Source organism: Heterodontus francisci, chromosome 23, assembly GCF_036365525.1.
Source record: "Heterodontus francisci isolate sHetFra1 chromosome 23, sHetFra1.hap1, whole genome shotgun sequence".
Lineage (NCBI taxonomy): Eukaryota > Metazoa > Chordata > Chondrichthyes > Heterodontiformes > Heterodontidae > Heterodontus > Heterodontus francisci.
In genome coordinates this window covers 44,241,890-44,264,977 of record NC_090393.1, presented here as the reverse complement: position 1 = coordinate 44,264,977, position 23,088 = coordinate 44,241,890, and the positions used below count along the sequence as shown (strand labels likewise).

The 23,088-nt window shown below is 42.0% G+C and overlaps 1 protein-coding gene across 2 annotated transcripts in view; it reads right to left on the bottom strand.

Annotated features, from left to right (window-relative positions):
• ksr2 (kinase suppressor of ras 2) overlaps positions 1-23,088 on the bottom strand; it is a 490,636-nt gene that overhangs the window by 142,492 nt on the left and 325,056 nt on the right. For both annotated transcript variants that reach the window (XR_010977280.1, XM_068055178.1), the window contains exons 10-13: positions 19,322-19,490; positions 13,270-13,350; positions 772-813; positions 295-361 (exon numbers count right to left, since the gene is read on the bottom strand). Coding sequence is in view for 1 of the 2 variants with exons in the window: in XM_068055178.1 (XP_067911279.1) it covers positions 295-361; positions 772-813; positions 13,270-13,350; positions 19,322-19,490 (359 nt within the window). In the remaining variant the exon portion in view is untranslated. The remainder of the gene's footprint in view (positions 1-294; positions 362-771; positions 814-13,269; positions 13,351-19,321; positions 19,491-23,088) is intronic.

Below are 23,088 nucleotides of genomic sequence, written 5' to 3'. Positions count from 1 at the left end.
ATTGCTCCGGGGTGGGGAAGGGGGCAGGAAAAGGCCGAGATGGGGCTCCCCCCGCCTGTTCAGCCCTGTGCCTTGAGCCCTGCCTCCTACACAAAATCCAGCCCATTGTGTGAGAAATCACTTGTGTTAGTACACCTTCTCTCATTCTGTAGTGCAATAATTCATCGTGGCAAAAGTCACCATAACCATTCTACATGTTGTAATCATTCAATATTCTTGCAGACTGTATACAATGCTTAGTCATAAGGTTTACTGTAATTTTTTTTCAAATTAGCCAGTATTGAAACCTCTTACGTGGGATCAGAGTTGACAGGATGGAGAATAACTTGTGGAGTTCGGCTTTGTATCTCAGGTGTGACGTCTAGGAACAAGACATTGGGTTATAAGACAGGAGAAATTACCACTTGACAATTAGAAAAGTAATCACAAATTCTACATCAAATAAAAAATACCAACTCTCTGAAGGGCCTCAAAGCTAAGACATGGCACATATTAAAAGGAAATACCTTAATCTTGGGGAAATCAAATAGAAACTGTATGAATTTATTCATGCACCCTAGTCAAATATTTATCAAAGGACCTTGCCAGACACGGCAATAACAGACACACGATTTAATTCATTACAGCGTCCCGAATGTCAATAATTAAAGGGAAAAAATGAACCTTAAGAAAATGCAAGTGCTATGACTGTAGTTGAATGATACTCATCAAAAAGTGCTAACTGTGTGGTGCACTACAGAAAGGAATAATGGTCAACTAAAGATTACTTACCTGGAAAAATGAACTGCTGCTTGTACTTGAAATAATGAGAAGCTTGCAACAGAGAAAAGGCAGAACTGTAAGCAAAGCAATCGAGCCCAAGTAAAACACAGGCACAGAGGCATTCTCTTATCTTTATAATAATTATTACATTTGTCAACTTGATTGCTAACAAGGCTATGTTACAAGCAACACTATATATCAGACTATCAGTTTTATAAGCTAAAACAACTGATAACATGAAATACTAAATACTAGAGACATTAACATTTCAGATTAAATTATGCCCATTCTATGAATTTTGCAGAGCTTTGTGTTATTCGGTTTTACAAAAAGGGATTAAGTACATTTTTCCTCCCTCAATTAACAATGTGCTAAGAAAATTATGGGACTATGCAGTTTTCAAACATGCGATTGCTTTGGATGCAAATTTGTTAGCAGGATTGACAAAGCAAAACCAATCATGGTGCATGTGCAACAATGGTTTTTTAAGCACTTCTTAAGCAACTAATGTGCTATTTAATTTACAGTCTAATTGTGTGCACAAAGCTTCTCAAAAATGATCGCATGGCAATTTTTCAAGGCCCATCAGGCCCTACAGCTACTGGTGAACCGTGCAATCGAAAAATCCCACAATCTAGTGTGGGAGGGAGTGCCTTGAAGTACATTACTGGGTCTACAGACATGGATAATGTCAGCTTCATGTTATTAGTGCAAGCACCCGGAAGGGGAGACAGATGGCACGCCACTTAAAGAAGAAACCAACGGTAAGGCAATTATATTGTTGTAACGTTGCAATGGTATTACCACCTGTGCTTAGCAGCTCGCTAGTGCAGTGGCACAGTGGGGGAAGGATGGTAAATGCCTGCTGTTGTGGAATTGCACTGTCAATGCATCATTGCCACATTGGACACACTGAGCTAACTCCAACCTTCTTCTCTGCAGGAGCTGCTCTTACTGATTTAGTCCTATCTCCTCCCTGCAACTCAATGTTGGTGTCAATCCTGATCCCTCAGTAAATAATATCAAAGCCATGACCAAGGGATACATCCTCACTACTTAGCATCCTGTTAGCCTGTCACAGAACAGCAGGGGAAGTGCAGAAGACTTCTGACGTGGAGTAATCTGCTATCTTAGCTGAAGGAGGTTATAAGAGAAACCTTTTCAGATGTGTGATGAGAAAGGAAAAATGGCAGACATTTTAAAAAATATTGCATCATCCCCTTTATTGAGTTGACCCCTTTGTACTAAAGGCTGAAGGGAGCATGCCCGTGTTCTCAATAGGGAGGGTTTGGCCATTTCCACCCCCAAAATGATGGACAGATGAGTGAACAGTCCCACAACCCTCAAAGATGTCTGCGCTCCTCTAATTCTAACCTCTTGAGCATCCCTAATTTTAATCACTCCACCATTGATGGCGGTGCATTCAGCTGCCTAGGCCCTACGCTCTGGAATTCCCTCCCCAAACTTCTCCACCTCTCTGTCTCCCTTTCCTCCTTTAAGACACTCCTCAAAACCTATTGCTTTGACCAAGCTTTTGGCCATCTGCCTTAATATCTCCTTATGTGGCTTGATGTCATATTTTGTTTTATAATGTCCCTGTAACGTGCCTTGGGTCTTTTATTACGTTAAAGGTGCTATGTAAATACAAGTGATTGTTGTTGCTAATTTTCCAGCTGCATGGAACAGGGAGGCGTTGGAGATGTCCCTCTGCAGTGATATGAGCATCTGCTAGCCCCATGCTAATGAGATGTCCTAATGTTTGGGGTCCACGTTGAAGGGCACTGGCTGGTGTAACCACCAGAATTGTTGGTCCATAGGCTTCTGGTGTCCATGTATATGGAATGATGCCCATAATCACTGTCCCCAATCAGAACAACGCTGGGATTGAGATTCCTGGAGTTACTGCAGGGAAGCTCCTGCACAGAATATAAAACAGTGCACGAAAGGGAATTCAATGTCAAAGCTCTAACAAGTATTAATGTCAGTACAGAATGACAGAATATGTTTTGTGGAACCTGCAACTATAATTTTCAGGTGGGGTGGGGAGTGTATATATTTTGATACACAAGGCACTCCAGTTGTGTGAGACAAGCTGGATGAACCAGGGAGTCTTTTTGTATAACATTAACACATGCTAACAGACCTGCTGTGCATTTCCAATATTTTCTGTTACTGCTTTTCTGATGTGTTTTATTGGTGTTATGTCTTGAAAGTGGTTATGCGAGTAAGCCAAGTATTTATTCTTCCCCATTTTGGCCATGATAGGCTGATGATATTTCAGTCATTTGAGGTTTATCTGTTCTTCAAACCAATGGAGCTTATTTTTCTTTGATTTATGGGCCCTTTAACCTCTGTGAAGGTTTTCCTTCGCAGGCTGCAGCCAGGCAATCCTTAAAGCCCATGTGCAATAAGGGTCTGCGCTAGTATTTTTTTATTTGTTCACGGGATACGGGCATCACTGGCTAGGCCAGCATTTATTGCCCATCCCTAATTGCCCTTGAGAAGGTGATGGTGAGCTGCCTTCTTGAACTGCTGCAGTCCTTGGGGTGTAGGTACACCCACAGTGCTCTTCGGAAGGGAGTTTCAGGATTTTGACCCAGCGACAATGAAGGAATGGCAATATAGTTCCAAGTCAGAATGTTCAGTGGCTTGGAGGGGAACTTGCAGGTGGTGGTGTTCCCATGCATCTGCTGCCCTTGTCCTTCTAGGTGGTAGAGGCCATGGGTTTGGAAGGTGCTGTCTAAGGAACCTTGGTGTGTTGCTGCAGTGCAGCTTGTAGATGGTACACACTGCTGCCACTGTGCGTCGGTGATGGAGGAGAGAATGTTTGCGAATGGGGTGCCAATCAAGTGGGCTGCTTTGTCCTGGATGGTGTCAAGCTTCTTGAGTGGTGTTGGAGCTGCACCCATCCAGGCAAGTGTAGAGTATTCCATCACACTCCTGACTTGTGCCTTGTAGATGGTGGACAGGCTTTGGGGAGTCAGGAGGTGAGTTACTTGCCGCAGGATTCCTAGCCTTTGACCTGCTCTTGTAGCCACAGTACTTATATGGCTACTCCAGTTCAGTTTTTGGTCAATGGGAATCCCTGGGAAGTTGATAGTGGGGTATTCAGCAATTGTAATGCCATTGAATGGCAAAGGGAGATGGTTAGATTCTGTCTTGTTTGAGATAGTCATTGCCTGGCACTTGTGTGGCGCGAATGTTACTTGCCACTTATCAGCCTAAGCCTGGAGATTGTCCAGGCCTTATGCATTTCTGCATGGAATGCTTGGGAACAGCAACGCATTGCAACGAATACAACTGATGTGTGTGAAGACTGTAAAAAATGAAGTTGGACCGCAAGGTGCATTAGTGCTTTTGGTATGAAGGGTATACAAGATGGAAGATGAAAATTTCTTCAAAGGAACAACAGTTAGTAATTTTTCCAATTGAATCATGTAATTATGGTCTATAGAGGACATCGAATAACTTGAAGACAGAAAACACTCATTGTATAGTCAGTGTCATCTGCAGCCCTGTGGTCTCTTTTGGGACCTAAGGTCCAATTCCATAATCTCAAACCCTATATTGCTGCCGCTGTCTATCTAGCTGTTGTTCTCCATGATACTGTCCCTAGTTCCTGCCACTATTCTAATGCTCTTACTGATTTAGTCCTATCTCCGCCCTGCAACTCAACGTTAGTCTCTATTCTGACCCCTCAGTAAATAATATGAAAACCATGATCAAGGGATATCTCCTCACTACTCAGCATCTCGCCAAGGCTCTGAAGTGGAACTCTTTCCGAATGAAATGCAATGGGAGTAGGAGTAAATTCTAAAATAATGATAATAAAAATAGAATCTGCTAATCTGTCAGCATCTAGTAACAAAAAAAAAGGTTAATGTTTTGGATGTAGACCCTTAATCATCAAATGTATCCTGTTAGCCTGTCACAGAACAGCAGTGGAAGTGCAGAAGACTTCTGACTTCAAGTAATCTGCTATTCTAGCTGAAGGAGGTTATAACAGAAACTTTGTCAGATGTGAGAGGCAAAGGAAAAATAGCACACTTCGTATTGAGTAAATATTTAACTACAGTTAAAATACTTTTCGGATCCACGTAAGCCCACAGGCCATGAACTATTTTGTTCAAGATTTGAAAGTGTGTTCTATGGTTTCTTTGAATGTTATGATACCTTTTTTATGTCACTGACACGCACTTCTCAGTATGTTAATATACAGAATATTTATTGTTTACAGCTTGTTGAAGGTCTTACATTAGAATTGCAGAATCTTACAGCAGAGAAGGAGGCCATTCAGCCCATTGTGCTTGTGCCGACTCTTTAAAGGAGCCACCCAAATAGAAGCATAGCAACGTAGGAACAGGAGTAGGCCATTTAACCTCTCGAGCCTGTTCCGCCATTCAATGAGATCATGGCTATCTGCAACCTAATTCCTTTGTTTCACATTCCTTAATACCTTTGGCAAATAAAAATCTTTCAATCTAAGTTTTAAATTAACAATTGATCTAGAATCAATTGCCATTTGCAGAAGAGAGTTCCAAACTTCTACCACCCTTTGTGTGAAGAAGTGTTTCCTAATTTCACTCCTGAAAGGTCTTGCTCTAATTTTTAGACTATGTTCCCTGGTCCTAGACTCCCTAACTCACCAATTAGTCCCAATCCCCTGCTTTTTCCCCGTAGCCTTGTACATTTTTGGCTTCAAGTGTTCAGCAAATTCCTTTTTGAAAGTTACGGTTGAATCTCTTCTACCACCCTTTCAGGCAGCGTATTTCCGATCACAACAACTTACCGCGTAAAAAAACAAATTCCTCAGGTCGCCTCTAGCCATTTTGCCTATCCCCTTAAGCCTGTTTCCTCTGGTTACTGATCCCTCTGTCACTGGAAACAGTTTCTCCTTATTTACTCTATTACTTAGATACCCTTCATGATTTTGAATACTATCAAATCTCCACTTTAACCTCTGCTCCAAGGAAAACAACCCCAGCTTTTTCAATCTTTCCATGTAACTGAAGTCCTTCATCCCTGTTACCACTCTAGTAAATCTCTTCTCCATTCTCTCTAAGAGCTTGACATTGTTCCTAAGCTGTGGCACCCAGAATTGAACATAATACTTGAGCTGAGGCCTAACCAGTGTTTTCGAAAGGTTTAGCATACATTCCTGGCTTTTGTACTCTATCCCTGTATTAATAAAACAAAGGCATATAATATGCTTCTTTAACAGCCTTCTCAACTTGCCCTGCCATCTGCTAAAATTTATGTACATACACCCCCAGATCTCTCTGTTCCTGCACCTGCTTTGAAATTGTACCATTTAGTTTATATTGCCTCTCCTCATTCCTCCTGTCAAAATGTACATCTTCACACTTCTTTACGTTAAATTTTATCTGCAATGTGTCTGCCCATTTCTTTATTCTGTTTATGTACTCCTGAAGTCTGTTATTACCCATCTTATTGTTTACTACATTTCTGAGTTTCATCTCATGAGCAAACTTTAAAATTATGCCCAGTATACCCAAGGCCAGGTCAATAATATAAATCTAAAAGAACAAAGATCTCCCTGGGTAACATCACTGTGTACTTCCCTCTGGTCTGAAAAACAATCCTTCGTCATTACTCTCTGTTTTCTGTCTCTTAGTCAATTTCATATCCATGTTGCCTCTGTCCATTTAATCCCATCGGCTTTAGTTTTGCTAACAAGCCTATCATGTGATACATTTTTAAATGGATTTTGGAAGTCCATATACACAACACCAACTGCACCACACTCAAACCTCTCCATTACTTCAACAATGGACTCAATCAAGTTGGTCAAATCCAAATTGTGTTGACTTTCATTTATTAGTCCATCATTTTCAAACATTTTTTCTGGATTATTGCCACTAAAAGTTTCCCAACCACTGCCATTTGGCTGACTAGTCTGTAATTGCTGGGTTTATTCCTCTTCCCGTCTTTAAATAGGGGTGTAATATTTGCACTCCTCCAGTCATCTTGTACCACCCCCATATCTAAGGAGGACTGGAAGATTGTGACCAGAGCCTCTGTAATTTCCACCCTTACATCCCTCAGTAGCCTAGAATGCATTCCCTCTGGGCTGGGTGATCTTTCTACTTTGAGCACTGCCACATTTTAAGTACCTCCCTTCTATATATTTTTATCCTTTCCAATATCACTACCACATCCTCCTTTATTGCTACATTGGCAGCATCCTCTTCTCTAGTGAAAACAGATACAAAGTGCTCATATACTCGCTGTTATGCCCTCTGCCTCCACAAGAATATCTCCTTTTTGGTTCCTAATTGGCTCCTCACTTCCTTTAACTACCTTTTTACTATTTACGTGTTTATAAAAGACTTTAGGGTTCCCTTTTCTGTTAGCCACTAATTTATTTCCATAGTCTTTCTTTGCCCATCTTATTCCCTTTTTTTTTAGCTCTATTCTCTACTTTCTAAATTCAGCAGTATATTACCAACCTTACCTTTGTCAAAATGCTTCTTGTTCTGTTTCAATTTAATCTCTGGGGACTAAAACATTAGCAATTCGTGAGCTGCCCATGCTCATTCAGATCGAACTAGGCAACACACAAACTTGATGCACTCACTTTATCTGCATGATATTAACGTCTGGTCGAGCGGGTGTGGCGTTGCTTCCTTTCTCTTAACATTGCCGGCTTCCTCTGCACTCAGGAGAGCCAAGTAGCATTGTTCACAAACCATGTGCTGCAGACAGCCTGATCTTTTTAAATGCTCACTCCCTATTAAAGGGAGGGTGCACATCTGAGCTAACGGTTGCTGGAAAATCATTTGGGAAGACTGAAGGTAATGGAGAATGGCACACCAGACAAGTGAGAGAGCTCCCAGATTTAGTAGCACTGTCTTGGAGGCTCTGGTGGCCCAGGTAGAGTCCAGGAAGGAGGCAATGTCTCCCGAGGAAGCCTTCACACACCAGCCTCAGAAGGGAGTGGGAGCATTTGCCTGGGAGGTCAATGCCAGAGTCTGACCCCAGGGACATGGCAGCAGTGCTGCAATAAATACAATGAGCTCACACCTGTGGTCAAGGTCAGTGAATACATCCTCATATGACATCTCATACCCACCCATGCCACCATACTCTCATACTGCTCAATGCACCATGTCCTCATAACTCACCCAGCAGCATTCTCTGGCATTTGGGACTCATGCTTAACATTCAGGCATTGCACCTCACGCACACACACTTTCCAATGCTGCCAGCATCACACCCACCTATTGTTCCTCCACAGACCTCCAGCTATCCAGATACAGCAGGCACAACACCCAACCACAGTGCCACACAATCACTAAAAATCTTTCCACTCTCTTGCAGGAGAAAGTCACACACAACACCATGGAGACCCAGTAAACCGAAGATGGAGGCCTCCATGATTGCATCCCCTGGGCCCCCTTGAGGAGATTGTGCTCAAATCATGGGTCAGGAAGCAGCATAGCCCGTAGCATCCACTGCTGCCGAGACTGTCCGGGATGACAGTAAGTGACTGCACTAGGCCCCTTCTCAGCTCACCTCTCACCCTGAGATCTGGCATCAAGTGGAAACTGCAGATGGTGTGACAATGGACCTCCTACTTTCCTCCCCACCTCCCTTCCCTCACTCCAACCCTCCCCTTCTGCTTTTATGCTTTCAGATATCCAAGAACTGCTGCCTGGACATCATCAACACACAGCAGGAAGACAAAAAACAACCCCATGACAGTGATGGAGGCATCGTCACTTGATCTTACAATCCCAGCCAGCAGCTCAGATAGAGACATGCCACAAACTTTAGAGGCTAGTATAGAATGAGGAGTCACCGGGCATGAGTGGTTGCAGCCAGACCAGGAGAAAAGGGTGGCTCGTGTGCTAGCTCCATGGAGAGCAAGGTTGCAAATAAATTCCACTCCAGGAGACTCAGATGTGGACTTTAATGGGACAGCCTGCAGGAGAATGCTGATGACTATACACAATGAAATGCTTGGTGCATTGACAGGCCTGCCAGACAGCCTCCTCTCATGTCAAACAGCATGGAGGAGTCCGGCTCCAACTTGACAGAGGGCTTTGTGCAGAGCATGGAGCCCATCCTTTCCACCATGGAAGTGGTGGCCAACTCCTTGACAGCACTGGTGGCTCGACCCCTGATGTAGTCTTTGGTGTCTGCTGTTTCAGCTTCCATTACAGCGCAGGTGGAATCCTCCCAATATCTCAGTGCTGCTGTGGAAGCTCAGATGGAGGTCATGAAATCCATGGTTGCTACCAGGCAGGCTCAGGCTGCTACTATTGTGGGTGTGGATCTCAATGCTCAAAAGGGGCTTGCAGGTTCTCACAGCAATCTGTGCTCCAGCAGATCACTAGGATTGCTGAGGTGCTGCCCCGTGGCAGTGGCAATGGCACTGTGGAGGACAAATCGGTTGTCCTCTCTCAGGATGACAGCATTCGTACTCCCATCACTGCCACTCTGCCCTTGCTGTTGCCTCTCAGTCAGCCAGCCCAGACTGCTTCCGCCCATGCTTATGTGGTGCATCCCAAAGCTGGGCCCTCAAGGCCCAGAACTGCTGGAGGGGTTCCTGCAAGGCCATCTGCAGTCTCCCCTAGTGAAAGTCAGCAGTCTTCCATCATCAATACTGGGGCAACACTGAGTAGTAACACTAGGACTGACAAGGGCACACAAAAGACATGCACCAAGGGAATGCACAAGGGTGAATAGTTCATTGCTGTTTGTATAGTTGGATGTATTATTGGATAAAAATGTTTTAAGAAAGTTTTTGTTGGTGGTCTTTATTGATTGATATTGACCAAGGGGACATTGTGGTGGGTAGTCTAAAATGGATGTGATGATGGGGAATGGTGGGTCCATGTTGGGTCATAAGCCAGAGAGGTAGTCCTTCTCCCCCAGCAGCTAACCTCTGGTTCTTCTAGGAGGACTGTAGACAGTGGGAAGGAAAGGCAGGCACAGGATGAAGGCACCATGGCTGCTGCCAGGATAGTGGGCATTCACTGAGATGAACTTCTTGGCATGGTTGCGCACCAATTGCACATTTATGGAGTGGTAACCCTTTCACTTTCTGTATCTCTCCCCGTTGACATGAGGGGCTCTCAGAGCCACGTGACTGCAGTCGACAACGCTCTGCACCATCGGGAATTCAGCAATCCTGGTAAAGCCACGTGTCCTGCACTTGACTCCTTCTCCTCTCAGAGCTTTACTTTGCCTCCTCCATTCCATTCCTCCCCTCCCCTGAAGCACCAACCTTCCTATGAGGACATTGGCCCCAGCTCTGTAGAGGTGCAACCCATCCACTTCCTGTCCCAGAACTGATCCCGATGCTCCAAGAATCTGTAGCACTCTTTCCTGCGCCATTTCTCCAGCCACATGTCAACCTGTTTTATCTCACTATTCCTCTGCTCACTAGCATGGAGCACTGGGAGTAATCCAGAGATTCCTACCTTTTGAGGTCCTTTTAACTTCCTCCCTAGCTTCTGAAACTCTAATGGCAGAACCTCAACTCTTTTCCTTCCTATGTCATTGCTTCCGCATAGACCACGACGTCTGGCAGTTTCCTTTCCTCCTGCAAAATGTTCTGTACCCTGGCTGCTCAGTTTACTATTGTGACACTGAGATTCCTAATGAATCATTAAGTTCAGAAATCCTACAACAATAAAAATTCTGTATGTCATCTGTAGAGCACAGCCAAATCACATCAGCTAAAAATAAATAAAACTCTGCACAAATTCACTGCTTTCAATGAAGCAGATTGTACTTGGAACAGAGCCCACCATGTAGCAGTAAGATGTCCTTTCAGGACTTCTCAACCTATCACTACATTCTGCTGTAACAAATGGCCTTGTTAGTAGAGTTAATGAGAAGTCTTTGCTATTCTTTTGATCACCAATGATTATTGAGCAAGTGTAACTACCCCATCCCATATCTGGTCAAGAGACAGAGAACTGGAGTTTCTGCTTAGAGCACAATCAGGGATCCAGGTGCAAATCGTCGTGCTAGTTTCGAGAAATGACTTTTTTGAGTCGGGTTTCCACTCGAATTCATTTGCATATCACTGAATCGAAAATCTTCCATGAATCAGCACAATTGTGCAGCGTTTTAGAAGGTAAATAATTTTTTTTAAATTTGCATTTAAAATATTCCTTGAAATATTTTATTGGTAACTTGATGCAGCTTTATTAATGCAGCTGAAAATGGAATATTCAAAAAAAGCATTTTTAATCAGTCTAATCTACCACCTGTGAGTAACCAGACTTTAACTGAAAATGACATTAAAAACAGAACCATTTACTTTACATTGGTGTACATTAGTCAGTTTTTTTAACAAATTAAAAAAATACATATTTTGAAAGTTTTTTTTAAAAGATATCTATTCAATCCCCCTTTTCAGTTATTTAACAAAAAAGTGGGAGGTGGTGGCGTAGTGGTAATGTCACTGGACTAGTAATCCAGAGGCCCAGGCCAGTGCTCTGAGGACATGAGTTCATATCCCACCATGGCAGATGGTGAAATTTGACTTCAATTAAGAAATCTGGAATTAAAAAAGCTAGTCTAATGATGATGACTGTGAAACCATTGTCAATTGTTGTAAAACCCCATCTGGTTCACTAATGTCCTTTAGGGAAAGAAATCTGCTGTCCTTACCTGGTCTGGCCTACATTTGACTCCAGACCCACAGCAATGTGATTGACTCTTAACTGCCACTCAGTTCAAGGGCAATAAATGCTGGTCTAGCCAGCAACACCCACACCCCATGAACAAATAAAAAGTTTAATTTTAAGAGCCTTCTCGAGCCTTTAAGAGCACGCAAACAAGCACAATTAGCGGAAACTAGTGAAAAAGATCACAGAAACTCAATTTGTACTTATTATGATCTTTTGCGCTGGTTTTGCTGCTTTCAGCCGAATTGCGTTGAAAGAAAAACACAAAACTTAGTGAAAACTCCAGGCCCTAAAGATATTAGATTGAAAAGGAAGGAAAATGCATCCCATTCTTATTAAAAGTTAACTTCCATTGCGGCACAGCAGTACACGCCCTGAACCAAACCTGACATGTAGACAGATTGTAGTGTAGATTTTATGAATTCACCTTCCCAGCCCTGAATACCACTTGCCGGAAATGCTTATCGAGAATTCAGGTGCAGAAGTTAGCAGTCCTTCAGAGTTTTCCATTCATTAAATTCCCAGTACAAAACTCCAAGCCAAGAGTATAAATGCCCAAATATGCAATCAACCAGAGCAACATACAGCAGTACAATCAGCTATAAGATTTCATCAACATATTTTGATTCTTCTGGTTAATTTTCCTTCCTCAACATTTTTGAGATCGTGGGCTGAATTTTACCAGTCCCTCGACGTTGGGGGTTGTGGCGGGGGTGCCCCGTGAAAGACTTGCAGGGAGCGGCCCACCACGACCCACAATGCCGAGAAGGCACCGCCGCATTTTACCAGTGACGACGTGGCGCCCCCACCCCGGCTCGTCAGCGGGGCCTTCATTTACATATTTAAATTAATGAAAACAAATTGCTAATTAACTTACCTGGTCCTGGTGGCCGTCCCATGCCGTTTTACAGATGCCAGCAGAACTCACGTGCCTTCTGAACTCTGTTCGGAGTTTCGAGGCGAGACACTAGTGGGAAGGGGGAGGACTGAAATTATCAGGGCGGGGGGAGCAGGAAAAACAATTCTTATTGGTTGTGGGGATGCTGGGAAGGGGTTGAAGAGCAAATGTGAAAAGGTTGGGGGAAAGTCCAGGTTGGGACTGCACTAGATTTTATTCATATCAGCCAATATAAAAAGCGTTGTGGTGGTTGGGAAAGGGCCTCCAGCTTTTAATATATTTTTTAAAATAAAATGACCAGTGTTAAACCTTTAAAAATTCAAATCTATGATAAAGGCTTGAAGCCCTTTAAAAATGGCACTAGCACCTGCGTGATGTCACCCGACGCCATTGCCGGGCACGGAGTGGCCGCCCACGCTACATCATCAGGGCCAGCTGCTCCGCGCCCTCCATTTAAATGCGCCCCCGTGCAAAATATTGCGGGGGCTCAGCAGCGGCGCTTCTGCGCCTGAAGGCCGCAGAGTTCAAAGCACGCTGTCGCAATGGACGGCGTGCCAATAAAATTCAGCCCCATTTTTCTCACTTTCACTAAATTCTACCGAGTATGTTTCATAGTGATACCATATTAATTAGGATACATTCAAATACAGCACCAAGGATACATTCCACCCTTTTGCTCCTTCTCACGGTGCAAGGGCATATGTTTCCAGCTTCACAGTCACTGCATTTTCCAATTATGATTGTTACAAAGAATAGTTTGTAACACACCAGGCTATCACATAGTTTTCACATAAACACTTAAAACTTTCAGCCTTCAGATTAAGCAATACTTCACATTATGGGATCATCAAGTACCTCAGTGATACAACAGAAAATTGGGCTATAAAATATTTACTAAGTATGTAAATATAGACCAGATGGTATTGTTAAAAATGGAGTTACCTTGTGGTGGGCTTGTGTGACTGTGGCCCTCAAGCAAGTCACTGCTTGTGATTGCCCTCAATCGAATGTTAGTGAGTATACCTGATTTAGAAGAAAAACAAAATTCTAAAACCCATTTAAGATGGATATTGACTGTACTTAAAAGTTGACTACCCTATCCCAAAGGATCAAATTGAAAATTACTATTATTTCAAGTAGAGATTTTTGTGCAGATAAAGAATTTGCTGTCAAATTAACATCACTTTTGTACAATCTCTGATGTTGCTGATATCCTATTCCCCGTTACCATAGAAACTATTTGTGTCCCATCTAATCGCAGGCATTTGTTTGGCAGTTATAGTAACAGCAGCTTCTGGTAGGTTACTCAGAAAAACTACAATGGATACCAACTGAAATGCAATTATGAGCAGAGCTGGGTCTTGTTACGTATTTTCTTTCAAAAGCGACACTTAAAATAAAAATCGGTGAATTTGTAGCCATTATTCCAATTGGATGGCCATCAAAAATAACAACGTCTAACTGAAGAAAGAGCTTTGAAGAAAATGACCAGTTTGAAATTGGAGGGTTTTGATTTTTTTTTTAATCAAAATCTTCCAGAAAGAACCTATTTTACTTTTCCACATTGATTAGAGCTTCTTCAGTCAAACCTTAACTCATCCACTGATATAAATGGAAAGTCCAACTGCGGGCGTGTACCCGGACACCAAAGATACATCAGCTGCTTTAAAAGCCTAACAGCATGACTTTGAAGCTATTATGCATACAGATAAAAAATGTTCAATTAGTAGAATGAGTGAAGTGCCAAAGGAAATTGATCAGCAGCTGATGGCTTAAAGTAATGATTGAAAAATCAAGACAAGCATGTTTTGTCATAAGCTGACTCTGTTAGCGTAGAAGCTCGATCAAGATAAAATTACACTTTACATAGAGTTGTGGAGGTCGGTATTGCATTTAGGAAAACGCAAGCTGTAAGGCGAGCTTCTCAGCAATAATTTACTGTAGAAGAGAGCAAATCACAAGACAGGCAGGGAGACTATTACCAGGAGAGAGCATTAACATTTATTTGAAGATTAGGTCCTTACTGAGACGTCTAGGCTGAATTAGACCATCAGGAACAAACTTCAATGGAGAGCTTCACTGGACCAGAGATCAGATAAAAGTTTAAAACTAGGCTTCTAATGAACATGGACATAACCCTCAATGAACTGCCAGTGATTAGATACATGCCACTCATTTGGTAGTGGCACATGAACAATGGTATAACCCTTAATCTATTTCCCCTTTGCTGGATTTTCAAGGATCTAACATATTCATCATTAATTTAGCACCACCAGACATTGCCCATCTTTACAGGATCACACTAAAATATATCAACAATAAAATGAACTCCAGCACAGATACAATATATTCACCACAGTAACAGTGGGAAACTCAAGGAGCAATACTGAAAAGAGCAATGCACCTGCATGGAGACATTTTCTTCCCCCATGCATTCAATCACTGCCACTTCCCTCCACAGAGCATGCCATTTTGTTGTGGCTTCCTCCCATGGACACCCAGCAGAATCTGCTCCATTCTATCCATTTTTAGGTTATCTCACTGAAACATTATGCTCCTCTTGCATCTGTCAGTTCCCTCCATTTGCCACCATGCATTAACGCTGCCACAAAAACACACACAATCCATCTACTTGGCAGTTATCTTAGTCTGGCAAAGTATCCATTATTTACCGTATGCTGAAATCTGCAGCCATATTAGGCTCTTTCAAGGCCTTGAGCCTGAATTCATCTTCAGCCAGTGCAGTACTCCCATGTTACACAGGATCTGCGCTCAGCCAACAACATTGCCTTTTCAGATGAGCTGACCCCAGTAATTTACGCTGTGCAGGACGAACATGCAACCTGCAGGCTGCAACACTGGCATGAATAGCTCTGTGGATTGCTGGGGCTTGCATATTTGTGAATACAGGGATGGACAGCACTGTAAGAAACTTCAGCAGTCCATCGGAGTCATCACAATGCTCGAAAGATATAGCACATTATTCTCAAACCTCAAAACATAATATAATTTCAAGATGTAAGGAACAAAACACTGGCTTATACTGTCAATTTGCATGTTTCCATTCCTTCATGAATTTCAGGTAGACCATTATGTCGCCAGAGCTGGCGGGCAGCCATAAAGACAGGGCTAAATTGTGGCGAGTCGAAGAGACTTAGTAGTTGGCAGGAAAAAAGACAGAGGCGCAAGGGGAGAGCCAACTGTGCAACAGCCCCAACAAACAAATTTCTCTGCAGCACCTGTGGAAGAGCCTGTCACTCCAGAATTGGCCTTTATAGCCACTCCAGGCGCTGCTTCACAAACCACTGACCACCTCCAGGCGCGTATCCATTGTCTCTCGAGATAAGGAGGCCCAAAAGAATTATGTTTATCTTCTAACGGTACTTGTGTAAACATTTGTGGCTAGAATTTGTTGCTGGTGAGTCAAACTTCCATCTAAAAGTGGGGACACTTTTAGAAATAATTATATGTGGATTTTATAATGGGAAAAAGCCAACATCCAAGCATAAGCTCCCTTTGAGAAATCCGTTGCTAATTACTCTACGAGGGATGAGTGTGATGGGAATTGATGCCACCGCACCTTCTGAGAAGTAACTGAAGTGAATAAGGAATGGTCTGTGTGATGGAAATCCCACATGCCAAATGGAAAATATTAATTTTGTCGTATGGAACGAGCCAGAGACTTTTCACTGGACAAAATTACAAATAACTTTTAAAAAACAGAACATAGCAGTAAAGATGGCCACGCACAATTTGCATATGAGAAGCCAAAGGCCGGCTGAGAGACAGAGGTGTTTACCCAGTCTAGCCAGAACAATGGGGGTGCTCCCTGATTCAATTACCTAGAATGGTTTTGTCGATGTTGGTCATCAAAAGCCATCAACACCCATTGACTTTGAAAGAGCCAAACCCTCCTACCAAGCATGTTTGGACAGCTTGAAAGAAGAACTTTAAATTCAAAAAACTTTCTGGAAACTTCTGTTTCAAACAAAGAGGTGGTCACGTCATGACTACCTGTGTAACTCTGAGAGTGTGAATTGTACCTGAGAAAGCAGACAGTAACTGAAATCCTGGGAAGAAAGCACCTCTCTCTCTCCAGCAAAGTCCCAGGGGAGCCTCAGCTACAGATGAACCTCAAATCTACAGATCTTCAGAGTCAGCAAAAGAGGATGGATAAAGCCTCTCTTCAGCCTTCTGGAACCACAGAAGCAAGCCCGAATTGTGCATGTGGCCCAGCAAGGACTTCAAGACTTCAATTTCAACTAAGGACACTGGGATTACACTTCCATACTTAAACTTCATTTTTAGTAAGGACTCTACTTCAACCTCCCAACTCTGTTTTTTCCCCTCTGTATCTATTTGTGTGTGTGTGCATCTTGTATGAATGTGAGCTTGGATGCGTCGCGTATTTTAGTAATTTTAACCAATTTAGAGTGATAAAGTTAATAAACTTACATCTTTCTTGTTTAAACTCAAGAAAACCTGTCTGATTGTTTCATTTGTAACCACATTAGGGTAAGTGCTCACTGCGGTGGTAGGTTAAATCACTGTGTTAAAAAATTAAACCCTGTTGCAGTCATGCCAGCGAAGGGGCAAAAGGGGAGCCTGAGACCCCTTCCTCACCTGGTTGTAACAGTCCGACATCAAAGCACGTGTCTGTGGTAAAGCAACTTCCAGGTGTGCTCCTGGCTGTGCTTTTGTCCTTCCAATACTCGTGCCTCTGGAGTAGACTTTATGCAACAAGGCCACAGACAAAAGTGGCACCTGAGTCCAAAAAGAGCTAGGATGGGAACTAGGGGAGGGAAGAACCTGAAAAATGTTATTGCTGGAGGAATGAGGACAGAGCTCTTTTATTTTGTTGGGTGAGTCAGGCTGTCCTATTCAACATCTTCACAGTAAATTGTTTTACGATTGTTTTATGATTATTTTATCTTGATTATATCATAAGAAGCACAGCCAAATGGTTATCATGGTAGAGAAAAGAGGGGTTTGTTTCCTCCATGCAGCAAGCAAAAGGAAATTGTAACCATGTATATAAGGAAGAGTTTTGTGGTTTTGCTATATCTTGTGCGCAGAGGAAGTTTCCACCTTTTGTTAGTAAACTCAATCTCAGCAGACCAGCGGAGTGATGTACAGAAACTATGAAACGACACATGCTATGGGGAAAACATTTACACATTATGCGAAAGAAAAATTGGGTTTTAGTGTATCACGGACTTCCAATTTATTGTCACTATTTTGCTTTTCTGCCAAAGACCAATTTCACCCACTTTTTCTTTAACTTTACAGCTAGAGGTAAATATAAATATATATACAGATATAGGGCTGGATTTTTAAAAGGCTGCCTCCTGCAGACACTCGGTGCCATAATTGGGTGCTGAGGTCGCCTTCTGCCCAACTAGGTCATTAACATTTGAAGATTATGTCACATTCGCACGCAGCTCAGGCTTAGGGTCAGGACCGGAACTGTCTGGGCTTTGGGTTCCCGACCCCGCTTTGAAAATTCAGCCCATGCAATCTGCTTTACCATATTGAGTGCAAAGCCGGAATTACTACCTTAAGTTTTAAAACATTCTGTACGCTTTACATGGGCACATTCAATAGATGTCAATCAACTGCAAAGTTAAAATCCAAAATATGTGTGTGAACATTCACATATTATTTATTAATTGAAATATATTTGTTCTATCAAATGATGATTAGTGACACTGTCAGAGCAGAACATATTTGGTAATATTTACATAAAGTCATCATCAGACTGTGTTAATTATTGATTTTCTTTGAGCAGCTAAGTATTGAGAAATTAATCTTTTGATGGGGAAACTCTTATTCCCTCTTTCAGTCATTCCTATAGTCAGTCGCTCTCATTGAACATTAGGGTAAGATAGAACATTACAGAATGGGCACTTTCATGACAGAGAAACGATCATAGCAAAAACTTGTTATAGTCATTAAATTATAACCTGAAACCCCAGTTTTTTTTTGACAGGCGAACAGACACAAAAACAAAAACTGTAGAATGTTAATATTAAACATTTTATGATTTCTATAGTTTTTAGAGATGTGATTATATTATGATGTATACATGCACATTGACAGAAAGAAAAACACATGAAGTTGGTCTGTCTCCTTTGGAATATTTAGAATTATAAAATGTTGAGCGAAAACCTGTCAGGATTCAAACTCAGGAACTTGAGTCTGGTGCTCAACAAACCTGACATTCCAGATGTGCAGAGAAAGCCTGCTCAATGAATGTTTTTAATTTTTCCGATGTCATTTCTTTTCTGTATTAATGTATATAATCAGAATTTTCGTTACTAGTCGCATAAACAAAGTATATTTGTAAATAAACCATGCTCTTGAAATATTTACCCAAATAGTTTGCTCTCGTATATTGTGGACAATCATTAATTGTTTACTGACCTGTTAGAATTTTATTTTGTGGCAATTACCAATCTCAGTTGACAAGTTCTTGATCATTTGACATGAGGGTTAATTGTGTGATACTGCACTTGCAATGGAAAGCTGCACTCCCATGGAATAGGAGAATTGGGAATAAAATGTTCTATCATTAATTTGATCTATCATTAATTCTGAACTATGCTTCCTGAGAGCTTGGCTCGCCCATTGGGTGCGGGAGATTGCAACAATAACCCCTATGATGCAAATAAGAAGAAAACTGACAAATGTTGCAGGACTGAAACAGTACATTTTTTAAACCTGTGGCAAAAACACAAAGAGAAGTTGGCATTCCTGGTGAAGGCCCCTTACTTGAACTAGGCGATACAACACGTTGGGGCTGATTTTCCGCATATGTGCTGCCAGGTGGGGAGCCTTGTCCCGTCAGGATATTGTTGGGGGTGGGGAGAATGGGACACATTGTTGTTGATTCTTCATTTGTAATGGCTTCCCAACAGCAGAACAAACTCGGAAAAAGGACCCCATTACTTTCAACATGTTTCGGCTGAACATATGGAACACTGAGGTGGTGTACCTGACAGGTTGAATTGTTTCTGCTGCCGGGTGCACTGCGGTGAAGGATGAAGGGGTGAAGGAGGTGTCGCGCTGGGAGGTAGAGGCGGTGCTGGAGAGGACGGTGTTGAAGACGTAGTTGATGAAGGATTACTGCTGGAGTCCGGCTGGTAGGGAACAGGTATGTGATCCTGCAGATAAAGACAAAAACGCTTGCATTTATATAAGGCTGCATTTAGTGACACCGCAAGTCCTGGCCAGAATGGAGATGATTGGATAGTTGCCCCATCAATCACATCTGGAGATCCTCCAATTACCGCATTCTGCTGGAGAAGTAATCCTGCTGTACTTAGGAGACGCTGTTTGCTGTAGTTTTTGCTTATGGGTTCACAGACTGTAAATTAAAACCACAAGTCTCTCCCCACCTCCACTCCTTGGCTTACACAGTGGTGTCAATATTCATTCCATTTATAGAATGAAAATATTACATTTATATGACCTTGAGCTTCCGGTTGCTTGCCATTTCAAACCCCTGCCCCTGCCTTCTCTCATGCCCACATTTCTGTCCCTGGCCTGCTGTAGTGTTCCAGTGAACATCAACACAAGCTTGAGGAGCAGCACCTGATCTTTCGATTAGGCACTCTACAGCCTCGTGGACTCAACCTTGAGTGCAACAATTTCAGAGCATGACTGACCCTTTTTTATATTTCTATATGTTTTATTATTTTATTGTTTAACCATGTGCCTGCTCTTTAATGTGGACAGAGTTGCTCATTACTCTGCCATAAACACGCTCTCTGGACTAATGTTTTGTCTGACACCACAAGCATTAATACGCTCTTTGACTTTGTTGCATGACAGCTTTGTTATTTAATCTCTCCAGGCCTCTGCCCTATCTCACACCTTCCCTTTTGTTCTCTTCTCCACCAAACCACCGCCCCCCTCCCCCACCACCTTTCACTTGATTAAAACTTAATTATTTTCGAACCTTTGCCAGTTCTGATGTCAGGTCACAGACCTGAAACATTAACTCTGCTTCTCCCTCCACAGATGCTACTTGACCTGCTGAGTATTTCCAGCACTTCCTATTTTTATTTCAGATTTCCAGCATCTGCAGTATTTTGTTTTTATTACATTTATATAGCACCTTTTCACAACCTCAGGATGCTCCAAAATGCTTCACAGCCAATTAAGTATTTTTGAAGTTAGTCACTGATGTAATTATAGAAATGCAGCATCAAATGCAAGCTTCCATAAACAGCAATGTAATGATGACCCGATCATTTTTTTAAATTATGTTGGTTAATGGATACATATTGGCCAGACCACCAGACAGAACTCCGCTGCTCTTCTTCGAATAGTGCCGTGAGATGTTTAATGTCCAACGGAAAGGGCCAGTGGGGAGCTTGGTTTAACGTCTCATCCAAAGGTCAGATACAATGCCTTTCACAGCCCCGAGGCATCCCAAAATGCTTCACTGACAATTAAGTATTTTTGTAAAATGTTAAAATTTCAATAATTATTCTTTGAAAAACATTAATTTACTTGTGCAATAGGCAGGGTGTGTTATTTTGGGGAAATCTAGTTATAAAAGACAATGGGGCAGATTTTCCTGTTTCTAACTTGGGTTATTATGTTGTCAAACTACAGCAGCAGAGGGAAACTGTGCAGTAAAGGCCTACTAACTGACCCCAACCCGACAGGACCCAATGACATGTGTCGGGTTCGGGTCGGGTTGGGCCCCTCTTTCGGGTCCGGCTTTTGTGCTCTGGTCGGGTTGGGCCGGGCCGGGCACACACGGTAAGTGCTCTGCTGCTAAGTACAGAAATTTAAAAACAAACTTACCTGAGCTGGAAGTCCGGGACGAAACTGAGTCTGCGCAGTGAGTAAGTGACGTCACTATGATGTCATCACACATGCGCTGCAGCTTCCTGCAGGTTCAATGTCAGGAAGGTAAGTAAAGAGATGGTCGGGTTGGGTCGAGTCGGGGTCGGGTTGGGACAAAATCTGAGGGACTCGGGCTGGGTCGGGCTCGGGTCTGCTGTGGTTCGGTCGGGTTCTTTTTCCTGACCTGAGCAGGCCTTTAATGTGCAGGAGGAGCACCTGCCTGTTAGGGAGACTGCCAGATGTTCTATCCAATTCAATGAATGGATTTGAAAAGCAGGCAAATACCCTGAGGTGTCAGTTTTCCTGCCCATTGGATTTTCCTGTAGTGGCTGCATCCAGACAATCCAATTGATGCAGGAACAGGAACATCTGCCCCATTGATATTTTTACCTTTTACAGAAGCAACTGCTGTTGCTCTCATTAGTTTACTTTAATAAATTAATTCAAAAATTAAACTGTAGTATTAATATACCACTCCACTCCATTAGCATAGCTTATGTCGGCCATACAGCCATTGTGCAATCTCTTATATTCTCATTCAGCACACAGGAGATCAGTCTGTCCCAATAATAAATATTGTTAGTCCCAAATATTTTTTGAAAGGTATTTCTCAGCCTGCCTTGTTCAAAATTAATTGTCTGCCTAAATAAATCAGAAGTAGAGAAAGGCCAGAGGGACTTCATGGATTGCCAGCAACAAATTTCTATACTCAGGTTAATAGTCAAGGGGTTTATGTCTGATCTACTTTACACTATGGTCGAATGCAGCAAACATGACTGTTACCATTCTGGCTTCCATGGAAGGAAACTGTAGCTTCTGTAAATCTACAAGTTTTAATAACTTTCATGTTAGCTTTCCAAATTCTAAAGTAGTTCTCTGAAGTATAAAGTTATTATAAATGTTGCGGGGGAATTTTACAAGATGCCAGTACTTAGCCCCCACACTTTGGGACTCTCATCACAAACTTCTTTAACTCGCTTCATCACTCATTGCTTTCAGAAACCTCTTTAAAACATTTGGTCACTTGCCTTAATTCTCTTAGTCCTACTCGGGTCAAAATCAGAACTATGGTAAGCCTTAGGAGGTTTTGTTATTTTAAATGTGCAATATAAATGTAATTTCTCATTCCATTTCAGATACATCCTTGTAGCTTGATGACTTCCAGCTCAGTCTACAAACTCTTAATTTAAAAAAAACAGGTTACATTCCTGATTTTTGTTTTACAACAATATGCTATTGCTGAAAAATATTTGCTATCATTTTGGGAAGATAACTGTTCTAGACTATAACCCCACTCAATAGACAAGTTAAATTTAAGTGTTCCAATTTTTGAAATAAAGCTCTGGAACAAGTTTCTGCTTCCACTACTAGTATCAGCATAATTCAGACAAAATTGGCCGAACCAGTACGAAATTTTAAACATTAGTGAGTTATGCTCAAATATACTCGCACTCGTATTTTCCACAATCTTTTATGTTGGTTCAAATTTCAATTCACCTGAATCAGGCCCTTCCACCAATATAGCCATGCCCCCAGGCCAAAATTGCAAGGTTCTGATGAATACACTAGTTAGGCAAGGCTTCTCAAATTGCTAACTTCTTTAGGCACACAGAAACCAGTAGGCATGTTTTCGAAGTGTTTCCATATCAAAAATATTTAACTTACTAAGAGACTGGCTAATGTACACCTATAAAACTACAAAATGATTCAGTGCAGTCTTTAAAATCATTTTCAGTGATTTTAAATGAGGTTACTCATAGTTGGTGGACTGGATACCCTTATTAAAAATGCTTCTTTTTGTTCATTGTATTACTAAAACTGCAACAGGTTACCACTCTCAAATACATCAAGGAATCTTATGCTGCCCTATTCTGCTGGTTCATGGAAGATTTTACATTTATG